Here is a 17,642-nt window from a genome sequence, read left to right as displayed (position 1 = left end):
ATAAAAATTTGGGACTCTAGTGGCCCAACAAGGAAACGCCCGCATGAGCTGTCTAGCCTCGCCCACTGTCGGAAGATAGTCTAGAATCTCCAGGATGATCTCGCACGGGACATCCCCACCGGGCGTGCATCGCAGTCTCCTGCTTCGACGCCTGGGCGATGCTTCGCGGCAAGCTCTCTCCTCGGCTCGGATGGTGTGCCAAACCTCTTCCACCTTGAGAGGATCCCTCAGGGCAAAGTAAACGTCATCGCATCTCTAGTCCTGGGAATATTTGGCTATCATGGCAGCCTCCTCCTCTAGAACTAGCTTGTTATGTCTGTCCTTTCCTCTCTCCTTTATCTGCCACTCATGCTCGTCGTTATATTTACAGAACCTATTTAACGCATGTTTGTAATCGGCAAGAGAATTCCACAATCGACAAGCGGCTTTCGCGAACGCAAGCGGGTACCTCTCGACCAGGTCCGCACTGAGAACCCGTAACGACAATGTGTAGCATCGCTGGTGTATGAGGTAGACGCAATGGCATTGCCCTGGTATGACGCAGGCCGACGCCGGCATGTATACCGTGTCTTGGTCCATCGCTGGCATTCGATCGCGGTCTCCGATCAGAGCGCACCGACGTGGATCTCGTGGCAGCGCGCTTGGTAGACCAACTCCGGTAACGACAGGGCTCTAGACACCCGTCATAACTGTGCGGCGTCCGTCTTTGTTCAACTTGCAACTGGGCTGGTGGGAGGCTAGCGTACTCGCCAAACCAATACATTTCCAACGCCAGGGAATCTCAAAATAAATTTATGTTAAGTGTCGGTATGTCCAGCTCGACGCAGCCCGACTCGTTGAGCAATTGTCGCCACTCGGGGCTCTGGTCGAATATCCGGGGAGCGCCTGAGATTTCATCCAATGCGTTGCTGTCATCGCTGAATTCGTCATTGCAGACCTGGCAGACTTGTCCTGAACACTCTCTGGACATCTTGCTTGTTAAATGAACCGATGATGGTAGGCCTGGGATCTGCGCTCCCTACCATATATGACTCTCGCTGTCGGACATCATTTCCATTGTCCAGCCGTGGCACAGGTCCGGGTGAGAGCTGCGATGAGGAGTTGACAAACTCTCATCTCGGTCAACGCAGTCTGAAGCAACAGCCTGACCGGCTTGAGATTCGAACATGATTTTGGCATGGCCTGACGGGGATAACCAGCAATATAGCCATCAGCAACGGCTGGGAATTTTTTTTTCGCAAGCGGGAATCTCCAGGGCCTTCCATTCTGAACAAGACTCGCGGCTAATCCTTCCATTCTCATCTGTCTAAGTCTTCACACCTCCAAGACACATGATTGACACCGCCAAGCAAGCATTGGCCGTCTAGTTCCCAGAAATCTCCAATGAAAACTGTCTTCCTAGATTCATCCCCGCACCGGACGACACCAACGTGGAGTAAGTAAGCGGGCTATCGGCCATGGCCCAAGCGCATTCCCGGCTTCGTGACCTCGATCACCCCACCACTCATCAGAAGAGCCGAGAGGCCAGGGCTGAAAGTCGGGGCTTAAAGCATTGGCGGGAAATTCCTTAGCCTGGGAGCCTGGGAGGTGAAACCTGGGGCTCCGTAATGGGCACCGTCCCATCGGGGGAAATCCGAGCCCATAGTTTAGGCAGGATTAAGCCCCGATCGTCGGCTATACCAGGCGGTTATATGCGCTGGCCGGACGTAACCATGCCCTAGTTCATCCTAGTTCAACCTAGTTCAACGAGGCGTCGTCTAGGCGTCCGAAAGGGAAGCTCTAGACGCTTCCCGCCAGACCGACTCGAGTAAAACAGGCACTGTGCTCTCCTTGTGCAAGAAAACATGAAATGGCATGTTTTGCGCTCGATTTGGAGTCGCTCTCCCCGCGTCACGGCCGCTGCTTCTCCACGGGGTAGTCAAAAAGGCCCCTGTCCCCGGATTCCAGCTCGTTTATCTAGTTTCGAGCTTTGATCTAAAATCGCCATAATGGACCTAGTCGATGCTGCTGCTCATGAGGAGCGAAAGAAGAGTCTCTACCAGAACCGGTGGAAGCATGTTCTCGACAACCCGAAACTCCTGTTGATTGCCTTTTTCGCGTCCCTTGGAGGCTTCGAATATGGCTATCAGCAAGGAGTGCTCGGCCAGTCGCTGGTCATGTATCGCTTCAAAGACAACTTTCCCTCCGTGGTCAACTCTACCAGTGCCACTGGGTGGCTGACCTCGGTCCTCCAACTGGGAGGTCTCTTTGGTTCGCTTACTGCTGGTATACTTGGAGAAATCTTTTCCAGGAAGTATACCATGTTCATGGCTTGTAAGTCCTCTTCCATTTCTTTTTTAAACCAATTCGGTCCCGTACTGATGCTCTGTTTAGCGTGCTGGGTTGTCCTCGGCAGCTACCTATACATCGGAGCGAAGTACCACGATCCAGCTCTTCTCTATGCAGGTAGATTCTTCACTGGAGTTGGCGTCGGCACATTTAGTGGTGTTGGGTAAGCACATTGGAATGTCCTAGGCGCTTGTTGTGGCTAATTCCAGGTTCAGGCCGCTATACAACGCCGAACTTGCGTCGCCCGCCATGCGCGGCTTCTTCGTGTCCTTCTATCAATTTGCGACCATTCTTGGGGTATGTCTGGCCTCACGCTCACGTTAGGAACCTTTGCTGACATTCCTGTCGATGTTTCTTGCGTTTTGGGTGGGTTATGGGTCGAATTTACACATGGGAGGCACCGGGGAAACGCAGTCCAATCTCGCCTGGCAGCTACCATCGATTATCCAAGGAATCCCGGCCGGATTACTGCTGTTTGGAGTGTGGTTCCTCCCGTTCTCGCCCCGATGGCTCGCTAAGAAGGGTCGGGACGAGGAGGCCAGAAAAACGCTGGCATACATTCGCAACCTTCCAATTGACCATCCGATGATTGATCTGGAGCACAAGGAGATTCAGGCCGAGACGCTTTTTGAAAAACGCGCCTTCGCCAAGGCTTTCCCCGGTCTCGCGGAGAAGGAGAAGCAGAGCCTCATTATGCGGGAACTTGCTCAATACTGGCACATCCTACGCAAATGGGATGCATTCAAGAGAGTCGCGACAGCTTGGTTGGTTATGTTCTGGCAGCAGTGGTCGGGTATTTTCCGGCCCTATCTTTAATTTCTGCAAAAAATGCAACTAACATCGTTTACAGGCATCGACGCCATCCTCTACTACGCCGCAAACGTGTTTGAAGACCTAGGAATGACCGGCGGAACATCAGCACTCCTGGCCACCGGTATCACAGGCGTATTCTTCCTCGTCTTCACTGTACCCGGCATGCTAGTCATCGACAAATTCGGCCGCAAGCCTATGTTGATCGTGGGGTCATTCTTCATGCTGATCTTCATGGTCATTGTTGCGGTGATCGTTGCCAAGTTCAGGCACGACTGGGCTAGCCATTCTGCCGCCGGCTGGGCCGCTTGCGTCTGTATCTGGCTTTATATCGGTTGCTTTGGCGCGACCTGGGGTCCTGTCAGTTGGACGCTGGTGTCTGAGATCTTCCCGCTGTCGATTCGATCGAAGGGAGCCGCATTTGGGGCGTCGAGTAACTGGGTAAGCAGAACACATATATATCCTTTAATGTTGAGTGGAAGCTGATTGAAGGTACTTTTGCAGATCAACAACTTCGCCGTCGCCTTTTACACACCTGACATGTTTGACATGTGGGCATACGGGACGTACATCTGGTTTGCGGGTTTCTTGAGCGCCGGCATCTTGTGGGTCTGGTTCTTCCTACCCGAGACGAAAGGAGCCTCGCTGGAGGAGATGGACAGGGTCTTTGGGAGCCGCACTGGGGCGGAGGACGCAGCTATGCTGGCGCAGGCGCGGGCTGATGTCGGGCTTGATCAGCATGTTGAGCAGCTGGCTGAGAAGGCGGCTATTGGCAGTGTACATGTGGACGAGGGACGAGTCTCGCAAGAAGAGAAGGTCTGAAGGTGTTTCCGTAACGTGTAACGAACAGGCTGGGGACAAATTTAGGGAAGAAACTCGCTTGTATCGAATGGATTCCATGAATGCCATTGTCTTATTCAAGGTTTGGTTGAGTAGAAAGATTGTGTTTTGTAATCGACGACCGTGGTCGAAGTAGGTTAGAAAGTTAGGCAAGGACCTACCTAGCTAAGCCCCCCGCCAGCCGATACAATCCCGCAGCCAAAGAGCTCAACTAGTCAAGTTCAACGTCGACTATCTCGCGATGCGTGGTTCATCGAGGGCGCTACCAGATTACAAGCTGCCATTTCCACGTCAAGAACAGCGAGGGGGATCGCCCCCAAGACTGGACAAACACGGCTGGTGTACATGGAACCGACAAACGACAAGCATCTGCGATATTACTTTTCGGTGGTCTGTGGCATACTATCAGCGTACGATTCTCCGATCAATCCGTTTCGCTCCCTGGTCAAAGATCTCATCCACCAAGGCTGTTACCCAGCGCTCCTACAGTCCACCCTGGCCATGTCTGCTGCCCACCTGTACCAGCACAATAAGTACCAAATGAGACACTCTCTCGAGCATTGGACGCAGGCTATATCCTCGCTGGCGTCGCAAATTTCCGCTCTGGGTTTAGCCGATGGTGAAGCTAAGGGTGTTTCTCTGCAGAAGCGAGGGAATTCTGGCTCCGATACAAGCGCGAACACAGCCGCTATGCTGCTTAGTGCTGTGAACCTTGGGATGACTTCGGTTAGTCTCGACCAATTGGTCTTGTAGCAAATGCTAACGTGATATAGACCTGGCACGAAGCTTTAGTTTCGTGGCATACGGATCAGAATCTTGCCGCCTTGGACTATCTGTGGCCATTCTGCGGATTTCCAGAAACCGCGACGAGAGAGAAGCACACTCCCAGTCCCCTACCTGGGGTGTGTAGTGAGCTTTTGATATATATGGCATATGTAGGCACGATATCAAGACAACTCGAACTTGTGAATCGCCTGCATCGGCTGTCCATTCCGGGGACGTGCGAGAGCGAAGGCGATCTAATGTACCACTCACTCCTGAAGAAAGCAAGAGAGATCGCGAATTCCGTACGTGCGTACACGCCGCTTCCCATAGATCGAATGCAGGAAACGGGGGATGAGCTTACACCACTATCGCACTTCTACATAATGAGCCAGGTATTTCAGCTCACGATACTGCTGGAGCTATACCGCATATTTCCTGATATCAACGAGCACCAGAGCGAGTCATCGGATTCCGACCATGTCCACAGTCTGCCAGACAACAAATATTACAACCGCCACTTCTGTGTCAGTCTCGCTATTAACATTGTATCGCTACTCTACTCCATTCCACGCACTTCACGAACAAAAGCCATACAAATGCTCCCGTTAGCGATTGCCGCAAGCGCACTACAAGACGACCCAGATCCCGCTCGGATAAGCACCCACTGTCAGAATCCCAGTCAACTCGTTGAGTGTTTCACGTTGCCCAGCGCTGCGAGCACCACTATAATCCATTACTGGAGAGCGCGGGCATTGGAGATAATAGCGACCATTTAGTATTACGTCGGCCTGGACTCAGTGGGCGTCGTCATGCGGGTTGTGGAGAGCGTCTGGTTGCGCGCTGATAGTCGAGCCTTGCCTGGCGCTGCTGGGGCTCCGTTGGCCAGCTAGACTGATGTGATGAGGGAGGAGAATTTGCAGACGCTTTTCTGTTAATCGTGATGCACCGCATCGACAACTATAGGCCGAATGTCCATGCTTGGCAATCGAAAGAAAGGCCTTCGCTTGGGACAAGACCAAGACCCTGCACGAGACTCAAGCGAGACTATGAGCCTATTATCCCCCCACCTCCCGATCGAAATTGATCTGGATCGAAACTCGGCAAAGCAAATTCACTGCTTCTTGACTATACAGCCTACGGATAGGTTGAGCCTCCTGTACAGCTCATCCCATCAACCAAAGCGCGAGATGTTAGTATGGCTTGCACGACATGTCAACAGGCTCTGTCATCCTTGACGCTTCATAGTGGCGGGGGCTTCCCAAGATGCACACACGGAGCATGGACTACCGAGAACTGTTTAGGAAAGATTTGAGCATTTCTGCGCTAGATTCAGTTCCAGTTCATTCTGACCAACGTCAGCACCCGTGGGCGCAATGACCCAATGATTTGACTACCATACAACCTCCCTGCGCATCAGCCCTCATTCTAGCCTCTTCACCGACCATTTGCATTGGTAAAACTTGCTACAAAGATTAAAACTGCCAGTAGCTTACGCTGGGACCCTAGCTGCCCGCTGTTTCACATACATCTGACCAGACGCCTTCTTTAGCTGAACTGGGACGGCCCTCGCGCGGGCGATGAATGGTCCTTCTCCAGAGAGCCCATTCACGCATGAGTTACAACACACTGCGACGTCAGTCACAAGGCCTCGCATTGGAACTCATTATTGTGGTAGGAGCGAGTGAGGCGGCGGACGTGGCCCATTCATGAGCGATTGGACCAAATGATAGTTTCATCTTCACATCCAACACTTCGATATTAGCTAAAGTAAGCGAGAAAACGAAGACACTGGGGTCTAGCCATCGCCTAGCCCACTGACCTGGCCATCTAGATCAACCGTGCGGTCCTCACGTCGTTTATCATCTGAGATCAAGATGACCTGGAAGCGAAATACTCCAGACCACTTTATGCCACATGGCTCATTATCTTTTGTATGCGGGGCTCATGGCTGCAGATATTCTCTGCTCGATGGCTAGAGATAGAGGACAAAACCCTTCTGTTTTCGATTCACTGAGGACGCTGCAGACCTGGACTAGCATGAAAGCGTTCTCCTAAGCTTTCTGAACATCTTGCTGCTAGCTGCTGCGAAAAACGGAAAGCAGTCTCAGGAGTCTGCCTTGGTTTGTTGCATCACGATCTACCGCTTCGACGACCCAGGATTTCAACAGCATATCACATGCGGGCCGCCACAAGCAGGAACTCGGAGATGGACTCTAGTTGAGCTATATTCAGGGGTACCTTGCTTGAAGAGCCGTCTCTGTGTGGATGGCTAGACTTCCTGTGTTACCTATCGCCCCAGAATTGTCATCTGGATAGTTGTGCTCGGGGTCTTGGAGGCCGCACAGATCGAGCACAGACTTCAGCTGCACGTCAGATCTACCTGCTTATGCATCCCAGAAATGAGTTGAAGTTCGATCGATGTTCCTTACGGTATACGGTAGATGCCTGACGCGGCTCTCGAGCTTTTGTTTGCTGTTCATTTCTGTGGTGGTGGCTTTGCAGGATTATTACTATGTAGGGGTTGTTCCCTGTTCTAATGCGTTTGTGCAAACTCGTTGCGAGCCCTTTTGCTAGGGATGCCGGATATGGACATGGGCTATGGAGAATTGCTCTGGGCTCCATTTGTGCAAGGTTTGGCCGATTCAAAACGCCATAGCTGTAGGAATTGAACCCGCTACTTGCTCACTGGACTTACTCAGATAGAGAAATGAAAATACATCTACTGAGCTACAACTGGGCAATCATATACTATGCGTCGAGCCGGGCGTATAGTTACAGTTGATGCCATTAATCTGTAATGTTATCCAACCCGCTTGTATCGTTGCTTGTATCAAATGTGCACGCTCGTCATTTACTGCCTAATCTGGCTGCTCTGTAATCAAGCAGCCATCCGTTCACCTGGTGTTTGCAACATGAACTGTATCCACCCTCCCGTTCTCACCATGGCGCATCCCCGCCAAGGTACTGGTTCTGCCCTGGTGCATCTTCCCAGCCCGAGATATGCACGTCCAAGAAGCGCCCATTTAGCTCTTACCCGCCGGCCCTGATGTACTTCAAAACCGCTGTAGCACTCACATCAACCGGGAGATCCGCAGTCTCCCCGCCCATATCGGTTTTCACGTACTGGTCACATCCGTCAGCGGCGCGGGCCCTATACAATAGTTGGTAGACGACTTACACCGGGGCTGATGGCATAAACTGAGGACCCCTCGTCCTGGTAGTTGAGCGCGTACTGGACCGTCAAACTGTTAAGCGCCGCTTTGGAGAGTTTGTAGGCGTAATCTGGAAGGCCGTGGTATTTTCTGCCCCATGCGAGTGATGCGACGGTGCTGGAGCTAGACAAACAGAATTAGTTGGGTCCACTCAGAGAGAGACACAGTAGTGGAACGTCCGTACATGTTCACGATCTCCTTACGCTCGACCTGCCTCAAGAGCCGTATGTACGTTCGTATATATTTTTAACGGCAGCTTATCCTTGCAGCTCCATTAGGGCAACAACAAATCATTATGGCCCAGCGTACCTCTGGCCATGTGACAGCGAAGGTCATGACTTGGAACACTGAATAAGAATGCCTTCTATCATGGTGATTTTCTAAGAAACTTCGTCAAACGCAGAGTGAAGGACTGTCCGTCGCCAGCTCTGATTCCAGTGGAGTAAACTATCTCACATGCTACCGCCGCACAAATTTCCGATTATATACATACATGAATGTGTCAAGCACCGTCTGTCATTATCTTGGTGGGCGTCCCGCTTTCGTCGTTTTGACGGGGAGGGTCCAGGGGCCGGCATTTCTGGGAGGGGAGGGATATTGCGGGCTCAGCCGGCTCGTCTATAACCGTTCTATCCTGCAAAGAGGCAGCAGGGGCATCAGCCATCAGTCTGGCGGTCGGAGAGGTGATCGGTGATGATGCTGGCGGTGGTGGTGAGAAGAGAATGGGATCAGTCGTGCTGGATGAGATTTGCCCAAGGCTAAGCGTTGGGAAGGGTTCGGTTCGGGTCGTTGGCGAGGTCTGCGCGATGCCTGAGAGCACAAGTTGGAGATAGTAGTATATCTCCTGAAAGTGACTTCCCCAGGAGAATTCCATGCTCTTGGAGTACTAGGGCGACAATTAGCCAAGTTTCGGCCTCTAGATGGAATAGCAAACCTTACGGGGTGATCGTCCTCTAAGCGAAAGAATCCAAACTCGTCCCCGTCTGGCAAACCACCTCATATCACCCCGGACCTCCCAGTCCGCTGCCGTCTATAACCCAGGAGTTGGTTCATTCCAGTAGAGTATTGGGTGGCGGTCTTCGCTCCGACCGCGGCCGGTTTGGCGTGTATGATGTCGAGTCGTTTTGATTCCGCCCATCACAGCCAGCATTATAGTCGGCCTTGCGGGGAATTTCGGGGGCTTGTGTTCATGATGAAACCCAAACGGAGGTCTGTCTCAAATTTCGGTTTGGGACGTGGCCAATCGAGGTACCGTTGAAAGGAGCGAAGACGGGCTTGGATGGATGCCAAGAAATGCTTGAGACGATTTAAAGGTCGCAGAGGGGACCTCGACAGTTTTGGTTTGAGGAGGGTGCGACCGCCTGAATCATGTCAGTCACTGCCTAGAGGACAGGAACGTGCTGCAGTGCCTGTGACTCCTGTCGGAATGTACCTCTGCGTCATGACGTCCTGATCGAGCCTTCCTTCTTCCAAGGTTGCCCACTCGGCTACCACCGTAATGTTACACCCAACCGACGAAGCTTTAGGGACAGGTCTCAAGCCTCTGTAGGCCGGGGAGCTCGAGCTCGGCCCGATCAAGTAGAAGCTTGGCCTCGAGATGGGCCAGAGAAGAGCAACGCACCTGAGACCTATTGAAGTGTCACGAGTTAGTTTGACTATTGGTGAGTATAGACAATGCCTTTTTGAGCTATGCAAGGGAAGCTACTAAACCTCCACTAGCCACAAAGTTCTTTGATGTACTCAAAGAGTGGGAGCTTCTCGGGGATTCGGTGGATTTTCAGATGTCCGACTAGACAAGGAGCGAGATTTGTTTGTCAAATGGGTCCAGGACATGCTCGGCGATTGCCTTGAAGCAAGACGATGCTCTATTTCTTCAAAGCAACTACTCTCCAACCGGTTCTTCTTCCCGAGCGGAAAAGAGGCGTCCGAGTGCGATGGGAAAATGACCACCCCGAGGACCGACTTCTCACCGCGACTGCCATCTGCACGGTGAGCTTTTCCGAGGGGAACAATGGTGGCGATCTCAGGGATTACCTCGTCGTCTCCACCCATCAGGCAAACCTAGTGGCGTACATGGGTAAGCCCTAACCCTCGAATGCTGCTCCTGAGGTGACGGCTTAAGTATTGACATCCTACAAGCATCGTTCACCGCGGTCGCAAGAAGCAGGGCAAAGAGAACATTGTTGTGTACGGTCTCTCCGTGGAACAGGATACGTTTTACATCTTTCACATCGACTCCATGTCCAGAGTGAGGGGGCATCATCCCCGAGATGCAATTGGGAACTCAGCTGACCTGACCCTTTCAGGTGCATTGGTGCCATCCATATGAGCTTCACGTCCACTACACTCCTGGTGAGGAATGGCATAAGTCTGAAGCCGAGCGGATATATCCTGCAAAGCTGTGGGACAGAATTTATGCGTAATACTGGGATCACGAGAACAACGAAATGAGAAAGAATGCTACCTATGTGGAGGACATGATCGTCAAGATCTTTCAGATTCTTGAACAAGCGGAGATGGATTGCGCTTAGACAGCTGCCTAGGTAGATGAGTCAAGGACGTCTTTCGGGTGTAACTCAGCATCTGGACCCTGGTAATTGTAAATTTTAGGAAAATCGGAGTAAAAAGGGCACCGTAACTGATACGGTAATCTGACTGACTAGTATCTAGCCTAGGCCGAACGGGTTAGTCTTTTTCAACAGGGTAAAACGACTATTCAACAGTGTAATTACCTAGAATGGTAGTAAGCCCAAGTTCCCGCCTAAGGTCCAGCCATGGTAGGCCTAAATAGTGGCTAAAGAAATAAAGTAAGCTCCTACCACTACTTAATATTAAGCTCGCATTGGCCGTGTTTATCCTCGCGCAATTACCACCTTTTAAAGCCTAAGGCTAGGGCGTTTAAGGTAGGTTAGGGTCTTAGGGGCTCCTAGAACTTTGTCTAAAACTATTAGTAGGAAGAAAAAGGCAAAGCCTGTAGAAATAACTTAAAAGCGCAGATCTTCTTATCTTAAGGCAATCCTGTCAAATAGTCGTTTTACCCTGTTGAAAAAGACTGTCCCAGGCCGAACTACTAACAAGACTCTCTTGGACCAAGGCATACTTTTTAGCAATCTAAGCAGCAAGCGTAAAGGTACAGATGATTTTTTATTAGGTCAAGTATGAAACGTCGGCGTTTTTATGTGGGTATTATCCAGTATAGGCTTTGACCTATCGTAGTTGATTAGTAGTACACTCCGCCATGTCCAAGTCGTCTCTTTATCATAACCTTGGAAGCCTACTGACAGCGTGCGATGATATAATGCATTCATTTTCAGATGAACCCAGTGAAGAGCGTGGCGACAAGATCACCTATCTAGATAGAGGCAGGAGCGAAACACACCACCGAAGAGTTTGTTGAAAGAGAGGGTCACCGAGGCACTCTCCCCTGCTCATCTTTCTCCCCATCCCTCTCATTCCTCTCGTCCTTCTCGTCCTTCTCCGGGGGACCCGCCAACGTCGTCTCCCCCCCCAACCTTACATTCTCCAAAAAGAACATAACCCCCAACATCGGCACAAGCGCACACAACGCCGCAATCGCAAGCAACCTCTGACTCTGCCTGTACGACAAATCAATCGCCTCCCTAGCAACACTCCCAATCTCGTACTTCTGCGCCACAACAATACTCCCAAAGATACTCTGCGCCTGCCCTTTCAAATCCACCGGCAAATTCTCAGTCAATTTGTCGGGGAGTGTACTCCGCCAAATCGCACCGGCTACACTCGTTCCAATGGCGCCGCCGACGCTCATAGCCGCGAAGAACACGGCCGTCACGACAGAGACCTCGCCTCGTGATACCTTGGCTTGCACGGAAACTTGCGAGGCGGTCTGGTAGAAGCCGCGGCCGATGCCGATGAGGGATTTCGCGGTGACGAAGGCTGCTTCGCTGCCTACGCGGCCGTCGCCCATGTCGACTAGGTACAGCAGGACGCCCATGCCGAGGACGCACAGCGGGACACCGCCCAGCACCCAGATCTGCGAGCGTTTTGTGAATTTCATGAAGTAGGCGGCGAATATACCGGAGACTTGGAAGGCAACGCGGAGGGAGTTACTATGGTAGCCAGTTGTTAGCATGGGGTTCAGTTTCTGAGAACTTGAGTAACGTGGTTGGGGGCGTACTCAATCCTCGTCGCCGCGCCCGCCCCATAATGCCCCGCGACCTGGAGATAACTCGTAAAGAAGACCGAGAAGACAGAGTAGTGGAAGAAGTCGAGTGCACCAAGACAGCAGGCTGCAAGGACGGTGCGGTTCCGGATCATGCGGTACGGGATGAAAGGTTTCTTTGCGAGCCATGTATCCCATGCTATGAAGAAGATGAAGACCACGACGCCGACGACGAGCATCGCGATGAAGGAGGGCTTGTGCCAGTCGTCGCTGTTGCCTGAGCCTGTCAGGGAGAGCGGCACGAGGAAGAGGGATAAGCCGAGGACAAGCAAGACTGCGCCGAAGATGTCGAGTTGGATGTAGAGGAGGTTGTAGGCCTTTTTCCACCACGGGTCTGTTTTGTGTAGGTCGAATAGTTGGGAGGTGGACGTGGTTCTCTCTTCAGTGTTGCGGCGTTGGTAGTAGAGCATTGCGCCGATAAGGAGGATTGAGCAGGACGGCTGGATGATCGCCCACATCCCGTAGCCCCACCGCCATTTGTTCTTTTCCAGCATGGCTTCGGCGATCTCAGTACCAATGTAGAGGGATGGGATTACGGTTAGGGAGTCCGGGAGGGTGGACCAGATGGCGCGGTTGATGAGGTTGGTTACGTCGGCGACGAAGACTTGTTGCGTTAGACTGAAACCGGTGGATCTATCATATGTATATCATTAGTAAAGTACCTTTGGCGAGAATAGGATACAGTGTGAAGAATTTAGCTTACCCAATGGCGTCGAAGATCCCGCCAGCCTATGCAATTGAAGAGTCAGTTACCCCAGCTATATGAGAGGATAGGACAGTGTCAACGCACGATATATTGCCCGACATTCTTACAAGCCGCGTAGATGGCGTTCGCAATAGCCTGGAACAGGATCGAGAGGATGAACATCTCTGCTCTGCCGAAGACCTTTAGGAGATGTTAGCCCGATCCCAATCTGTCCTTCACAATGGATCGCAGCATACATCACCCAGCTTAGCGATAATTGGATACGCTGCAATTCTCGTGATATTCCCCACGACACGTGCAGCGGACATGGCAGAGTGTTTTTTGAACGAGGAGGTTGCGTATGGAGAGTAGACTTGGGTCGAATAGTCCCCGAGATTGATAGCGAGGGTTGCCAGGAAAAGTCTATCGTATGAGAGATGATTGTTAGCTGACTTGGCCGGTCAAAGCCGCAAGCTAGGAAAATGATGCCATACCCAGAGAAAGTAATGATCAGGCCTTGCTTTGTCCAGCCCTTCCGGAGCATCTCAGCCCTGCGGACACCGGCCTGGAGGCTTTCTGAGTCTGAAGACTCATCTTTGACAACCTCAGGGTTTCCTCTGGTAATCTCCGTATTTGTCGCGCCTTTTCGTTCGACGGTGATTTCAGCAGCTGCCATAATGCAAATACATCCGGCGGGAAAGAAAAGCTCAACGAAGAAATGCCACAAGAATAAACTTCCACACAAGAAATCTTATCAACCACCCTCGGACTACCAGCTTAAATACCCCCACGCCCTTTGACGGGCCATAGTGTGCCATAAACATCCGCTAGATATATCAGGCCACGCGAGCGCCGCCCACAATCGGCAAGACGCAGCCTATGGGGACCCCAGGTAAGCGAATCTAATCTTATCTAGGCCGGGGCCGCGATGGAGCCATGCTGGATCAAGCATCGAGGCCCGTTCCTGTGGAGAATTTCAGCCTGAAAACTAGATCAGATAAATAATGCCAAGGGCAGCCAAGGCCTCCGCTTCACGCCACCGCGCCGACTTCGGCGTTTTCCCGGACAGAATGGAGATAGCCCGGCTTAAAAGGGTGCTATGTCTTGCTGGTTGGACCTACCTCTTGTTAGAGGAAAACAAGGTCAATCAAATCATGGCGGAAAGGAGTTTTACGCCAAATGAGCCAGGGGCGGCGCGCAATGTGGCCTCGTGGCTAATAACGCATGGGAACCACGAATCTTACCAGATCGACGTCTCGTGGCCGCTTACCTGGTCGAGTCGGAAGGATGAGTCAGTGGCAAATGTCCTGTGAGTAGGCCATGGTGGACCCAGCATGACAAGCCAGGTAGGCTAACCTACCATCAGCTACCTCGTAGACGGGAATGCTCTCTTCCTCACCGCTACCGAAACCATCCGACGATGCGAAGCCCAGTCTCATAGGCGCCAATCATCGGAACATCAAACAGGGACCATTGTTGTGGCAGTGGGATATCCGCTCACAGACACTGTCTTCAGTCCTCGACGGAGCTACGACCTCACGCCTCTTTGCCCTCCTAAGCAGTATACACCACTAGCGGGACCGGACGGAAAACCAAAGTCCGATGAGACGTACGGGTATGGAGGTGCCGACGGCTTCCTTTCGTTCATCACGGGCGTCGTACAACCGTTTATACAAACAGAAGCATTTCCGCGCGTGACATTCGCTCGAACAGCCATATTCGGTCACTCATATGGCGGGCTTTTCGTTCTCCATACGCTGTTCACAAGGCCGTCGTCCTTTGACATATATCTTGCTGCGAGTCCGTCCATATGGTGGAGTGATCGATTTATCTTGTCTGAGGCGGAGCGGTTCTGCACCGATTCCTTAGAGCCAGGGAGGAGGCCGGTCTTTTGGATGTCGTACGGCTCGAGAGAACAGGCTCCCGTCCAAGGTCATGGTGAATTGCCGGAAAGGTTCCAGATTCGACAGGAGGCTGCTGGTCAGCGGCGGATGGCGGATAACTGCAGAGACCTGGAGGCCATGCTTCTGGATCGTGCAGATGGTCGTTTTCGAGCTGTGGAGATACGCGAGTTTGCCGATGAGGATCATGGGAGCGTCATTGCACCTGCTTTGAATGGGGCTATAGGTTTCTTTAGCGATTTTGCTGCACATCTAAAAAAATGATAGCGCCCGTGATACTTTTCTCCTTCCATGTATTAAATGTTTATGCCCTTTGCAATTAGCCCACCGTATATCGCCCAACCTGTCAAGGGAAGGGGCGAGGAGAACATGCAAGAACCGTGGCAAGGATACGGTACTCGTTAATCAAGAAGCAAGCGTCAGGGAGACGCGCCGCAAATCAGAACATCGCGTTGAAACCGATGTAGCGCAGTACTTTTGTGCAAGGAGGAACAATACTCCGTGTTGATGTATCGACCCATGGATATGGAAGGTGCCAATGGTGCCCAGGTAGTTGATCCCTCGTACCTGCAAAGGCAAACACGCCCCTGAGCTGAGCGGGGAAGAGGAATTTCCCACCTGCACCCCCGTCTCCCCGTCTGGTCTACTGCACCTTTCTCTTCGCAGTTCATTGCTGAAGATCCAGGGTGTTACGCCCATATCGATTGCTCCGTGATGCCTTCATCAGATGAAACCCGGCAGAGGATCGGACAGGCAGAAGAACAGTCCAGGAGCCGAAAGCCGCCCATGGCACCGCCGACCCGTGGACCGCGCCTACCGTTGCTGGTCTGGGTGACGATTCCGCGTCTTCAGTTCCTCCGACTGTAGAACAGGATTGTGAGACCAACACGTTCCCGCACCTGGACATAGAGAGAATGACGGTGCTTCTCTGTCGCGAGTTGAGCTGGGACAAGTCTATCGTCCGGATTCAGACGGAAATTGAATTCCTTCAGATGAAATCGAAGAACGCAGCAACTGGAAGGTCGTCCCCGAATTGCACGGCAGCACCTGGCCCACCTCACGAGCATGAGCCCATGAAGCGTCTTCCTCCACCCAAAAAAGTATGCGACCACCTGCTATCCGTCTACTCGGCTACCTTTGAAAGGATATGCCGTGTCTTGCATCTGCCGAGCTTCCGTCGACAGTACGAGGAGTTCTGGAGTTACCAAATGCAAGACCATGACCACGACCACAACCACGACCTCAACCAACCAACCATGCCGTCGGCGGTTGTACCGCAACTCACTACCGTGTTGACGATTGGAGCTCAGATAGCGGACTCGGACACACGCGACATGCATGCAGCGACATACCAGATTCTCACTACCGATGGCATGGCCCTCGTCCACGCCTGGTTGGAAAAGCTGCACGGTAAGCAACAGACAGAGCTTACCGCCATTCAAGCAAGGGCCCTCGTTCTATTGGCGCAGACTCGACGATGCGATGGCTTAGACAAGTTGTGGACAGCTTCGACGGCACTACTTCGGCGGGCCAAGGTTAGCAACCGGCATCTCGATCCTCCCTTTATTCCAAACCTCACGGCGTTTGAGAGGGAGATGCGGCGTCGGCTCTGGGTCACCATTGTAGCTTTGGGCATCCAGGCCTCCGTGCTCTCGAGCATACCGCTCATTATCCCTATCTTTCTCCCGCTACTCTTCTTTCCCTCGTTAATCGAGGACAGCGACTTCGACGAGTCTAGCCAGAAGATCCCCAGCGATGACGCAAAATGACTTGCGGTGGCCTTCGAAACGGTAATGGTCCCATTCTTCCGGCACCAATCCACGTCAGCCAGGCAATAGACGAGCAGGAGCCCAAAGGACCCCATCTGCAATCACCCGACGGTGTCTACCTCGTAGGTCTGGCCCTCGACTCGGAGATCCGCCGAATGCCGGACAAAGAGAAAACAGATAACCGTATACCCCTGAAATACATACCACCGCTGGCGCGTGTGCTTAGCTGTCTTCACGTCCGCCACCTGGCTATCCGCTTGTACCGGGCTGTTCTGGTCAGCGGCAGTGCCTCGAATTTTCAATGAGGAAGAGCGATCATGGTCTTGGCGGAGCATTCGGGCAAACGTGCTACGGTTACCAACGTGGTTGCACCGTTTGTGTCGCGGGTTAGTCGCTATGGTCTGGACGCACGCAGGGCACCGCCCACACGGGACGACGAGACCGCATATAGGGTATGCAGGACGGACATCATCAACGCGGCCCTTAACATATGCGTATGTAGGGCGCACCTACACTATACGCTTGAACATTGTTTGGGATGCTTGTTCTTTCTGTTCTTGATGTTGATTTCAGGCTTTTTGAGTCTAGCTCTGGTATGAAACATCTCTGTTATCTTCGTGGGGTGGATGCCCTAGCCTTCCATTGCGTAGGTGTAGCACGTACACGCCTCATGACCATCTGCTTATCTGGCCACGTTGTAGCGCACGGTCGTAAATAACAACGCTCGTACGCAGTGGAGGAAATCAGTAGATAAATGGCGAGAGTCTTTACGAATAGAGTAATTTCGCTCCACGCAGACATGCCGCTCAAAATCAACGGGTGACACGGACTGGACAAGTTACCATAGTATTTTGGGCGTAAAAAGCAACCATGCTGCGAATCATGGATGATGCATCAGATCAGGGGATGCCACGGGTGATTAATCGGTCGTAGCAGGAAACAAGCTAAGCAGGGTAGAGTAACTCATGTTCCAACGTTCTCCCCTTTCCCTTTTACATCATTTTGGAAGGAGCGCACGAAACCAAGCAGCAAGACCACCCGGTCTCGCTCAACAACTGCACGATGGCTTCACCCTTCCAGCAGGCACGACCCGCAAACGTCGCCGTCACAGTGACCCCTGCCCGTCACCAT

At 52.3% G+C, this 17,642-nt stretch overlaps 6 protein-coding genes across 6 annotated transcripts; 4 read left to right on the top strand and 2 right to left on the bottom strand.

Moving 5' to 3' along the window:
• Positions 1 to 1,988: 1,988 nt before the first annotated feature.
• Positions 1,989 to 3,960, top strand: BDW74DRAFT_175617 (sugar porter family MFS transporter; the record flags this gene model as incomplete). Its single annotated transcript, XM_073728389.1, has 6 exons — positions 1,989 to 2,313; positions 2,374 to 2,491; positions 2,544 to 2,625; positions 2,653 to 3,121; positions 3,179 to 3,579; positions 3,643 to 3,960. The coding sequence occupies 6 exons, from the start codon at positions 1,989 to 1,991 to the stop codon at positions 3,958 to 3,960; spliced, it is 1,713 nt and encodes a 570-aa protein (XP_073586559.1).
• Positions 3,961 to 4,479: 519 nt separating this feature from the next.
• BDW74DRAFT_175616 (uncharacterized protein) lies at positions 4,480 to 5,400 on the top strand (the record flags this gene model as incomplete). The annotated part of the gene is made up of 3 exons (XM_073728388.1): positions 4,480 to 4,704; positions 4,752 to 5,288; positions 5,353 to 5,400. The coding sequence occupies 3 exons, from the start codon at positions 4,480 to 4,482 to the stop codon at positions 5,398 to 5,400; spliced, it is 810 nt and encodes a 269-aa protein (XP_073586558.1).
• Positions 5,401 to 7,773: 2,373 nt separating this feature from the next.
• BDW74DRAFT_175615 (uncharacterized protein) lies at positions 7,774 to 8,291 on the bottom strand (the record flags this gene model as incomplete). Its single annotated transcript, XM_073728387.1, has 4 exons — positions 7,774 to 7,866; positions 7,922 to 8,078; positions 8,140 to 8,165; positions 8,265 to 8,291. The coding sequence occupies 4 exons, from the start codon at positions 8,289 to 8,291 to the stop codon at positions 7,774 to 7,776; spliced, it is 303 nt and encodes a 100-aa protein (XP_073586557.1).
• Positions 8,292 to 9,815: 1,524 nt separating this feature from the next.
• Positions 9,816 to 10,378, top strand: BDW74DRAFT_175614 (uncharacterized protein; the record flags this gene model as incomplete). The annotated part of the gene is made up of 3 exons (XM_073728386.1): positions 9,816 to 10,024; positions 10,095 to 10,203; positions 10,262 to 10,378. The coding sequence occupies 3 exons, from the start codon at positions 9,816 to 9,818 to the stop codon at positions 10,376 to 10,378; spliced, it is 435 nt and encodes a 144-aa protein (XP_073586556.1).
• Positions 10,379 to 11,100: 722 nt separating this feature from the next.
• Positions 11,101 to 13,564, bottom strand: BDW74DRAFT_112851 (siderophore iron transporter mirA). The gene is made up of 6 exons (XM_073721825.1): positions 13,336 to 13,564; positions 13,099 to 13,264; positions 12,947 to 13,042; positions 12,860 to 12,885; positions 12,112 to 12,789; positions 11,101 to 12,043 (listed from the first exon to the last, which is right to left on the bottom strand). Exons 1-6 carry the CDS (start codon positions 13,515 to 13,517, stop codon positions 11,362 to 11,364), a joined length of 1,830 nt encoding a protein of 609 aa, XP_073586555.1. The 5' UTR covers positions 13,518 to 13,564; the 3' UTR covers positions 11,101 to 11,361.
• A 431-nt stretch (positions 13,565 to 13,995) lies between these two features.
• On the top strand, positions 13,996 to 16,511 carry BDW74DRAFT_175612 (Alpha/Beta hydrolase protein; the record flags this gene model as incomplete). The annotated part of the gene is made up of 3 exons (XM_073728385.1): positions 13,996 to 14,150; positions 14,208 to 14,968; positions 15,484 to 16,511. The coding sequence occupies 3 exons, from the start codon at positions 13,996 to 13,998 to the stop codon at positions 16,509 to 16,511; spliced, it is 1,944 nt and encodes a 647-aa protein (XP_073586554.1).
• Positions 16,512 to 17,642: the final 1,131 nt, after the last annotated feature.

The sequence above is a fragment of the Aspergillus multicolor genome (assembly GCF_047715735.1).
Source record: "Aspergillus multicolor strain CBS 133.54 unplaced genomic scaffold BDW74scaffold_5, whole genome shotgun sequence".
In the NCBI taxonomy this organism is placed as follows: domain Eukaryota; kingdom Fungi; phylum Ascomycota; class Eurotiomycetes; order Eurotiales; family Aspergillaceae; genus Aspergillus; species Aspergillus multicolor.
Note: the sequence above shows the minus strand (reverse complement) of the source record. Positions and strands in the feature narration are given on the sequence as shown.

Coding starts and splice junctions, on each gene's coding strand:
- BDW74DRAFT_112851 (XM_073721825.1), bottom strand. CDS start 13,517: ATGGCAGCTGCTGAAATCACCGTCGAACGAAAAGGCGCGACAAATACG. Junction 13,043..13,098: donor TTATCGCTAAGCTGGGTGAT/GTATGCTGCGAT, acceptor CATCTCCTAAAG/GTCTTCGGCAGAGCAGAGAT. Junction 12,886..12,946: donor AGAATGTCGGGCAATATATC/GTGCGTTGACAC, acceptor TCAATTGCATAG/GCTGGCGGGATCTTCGACGC.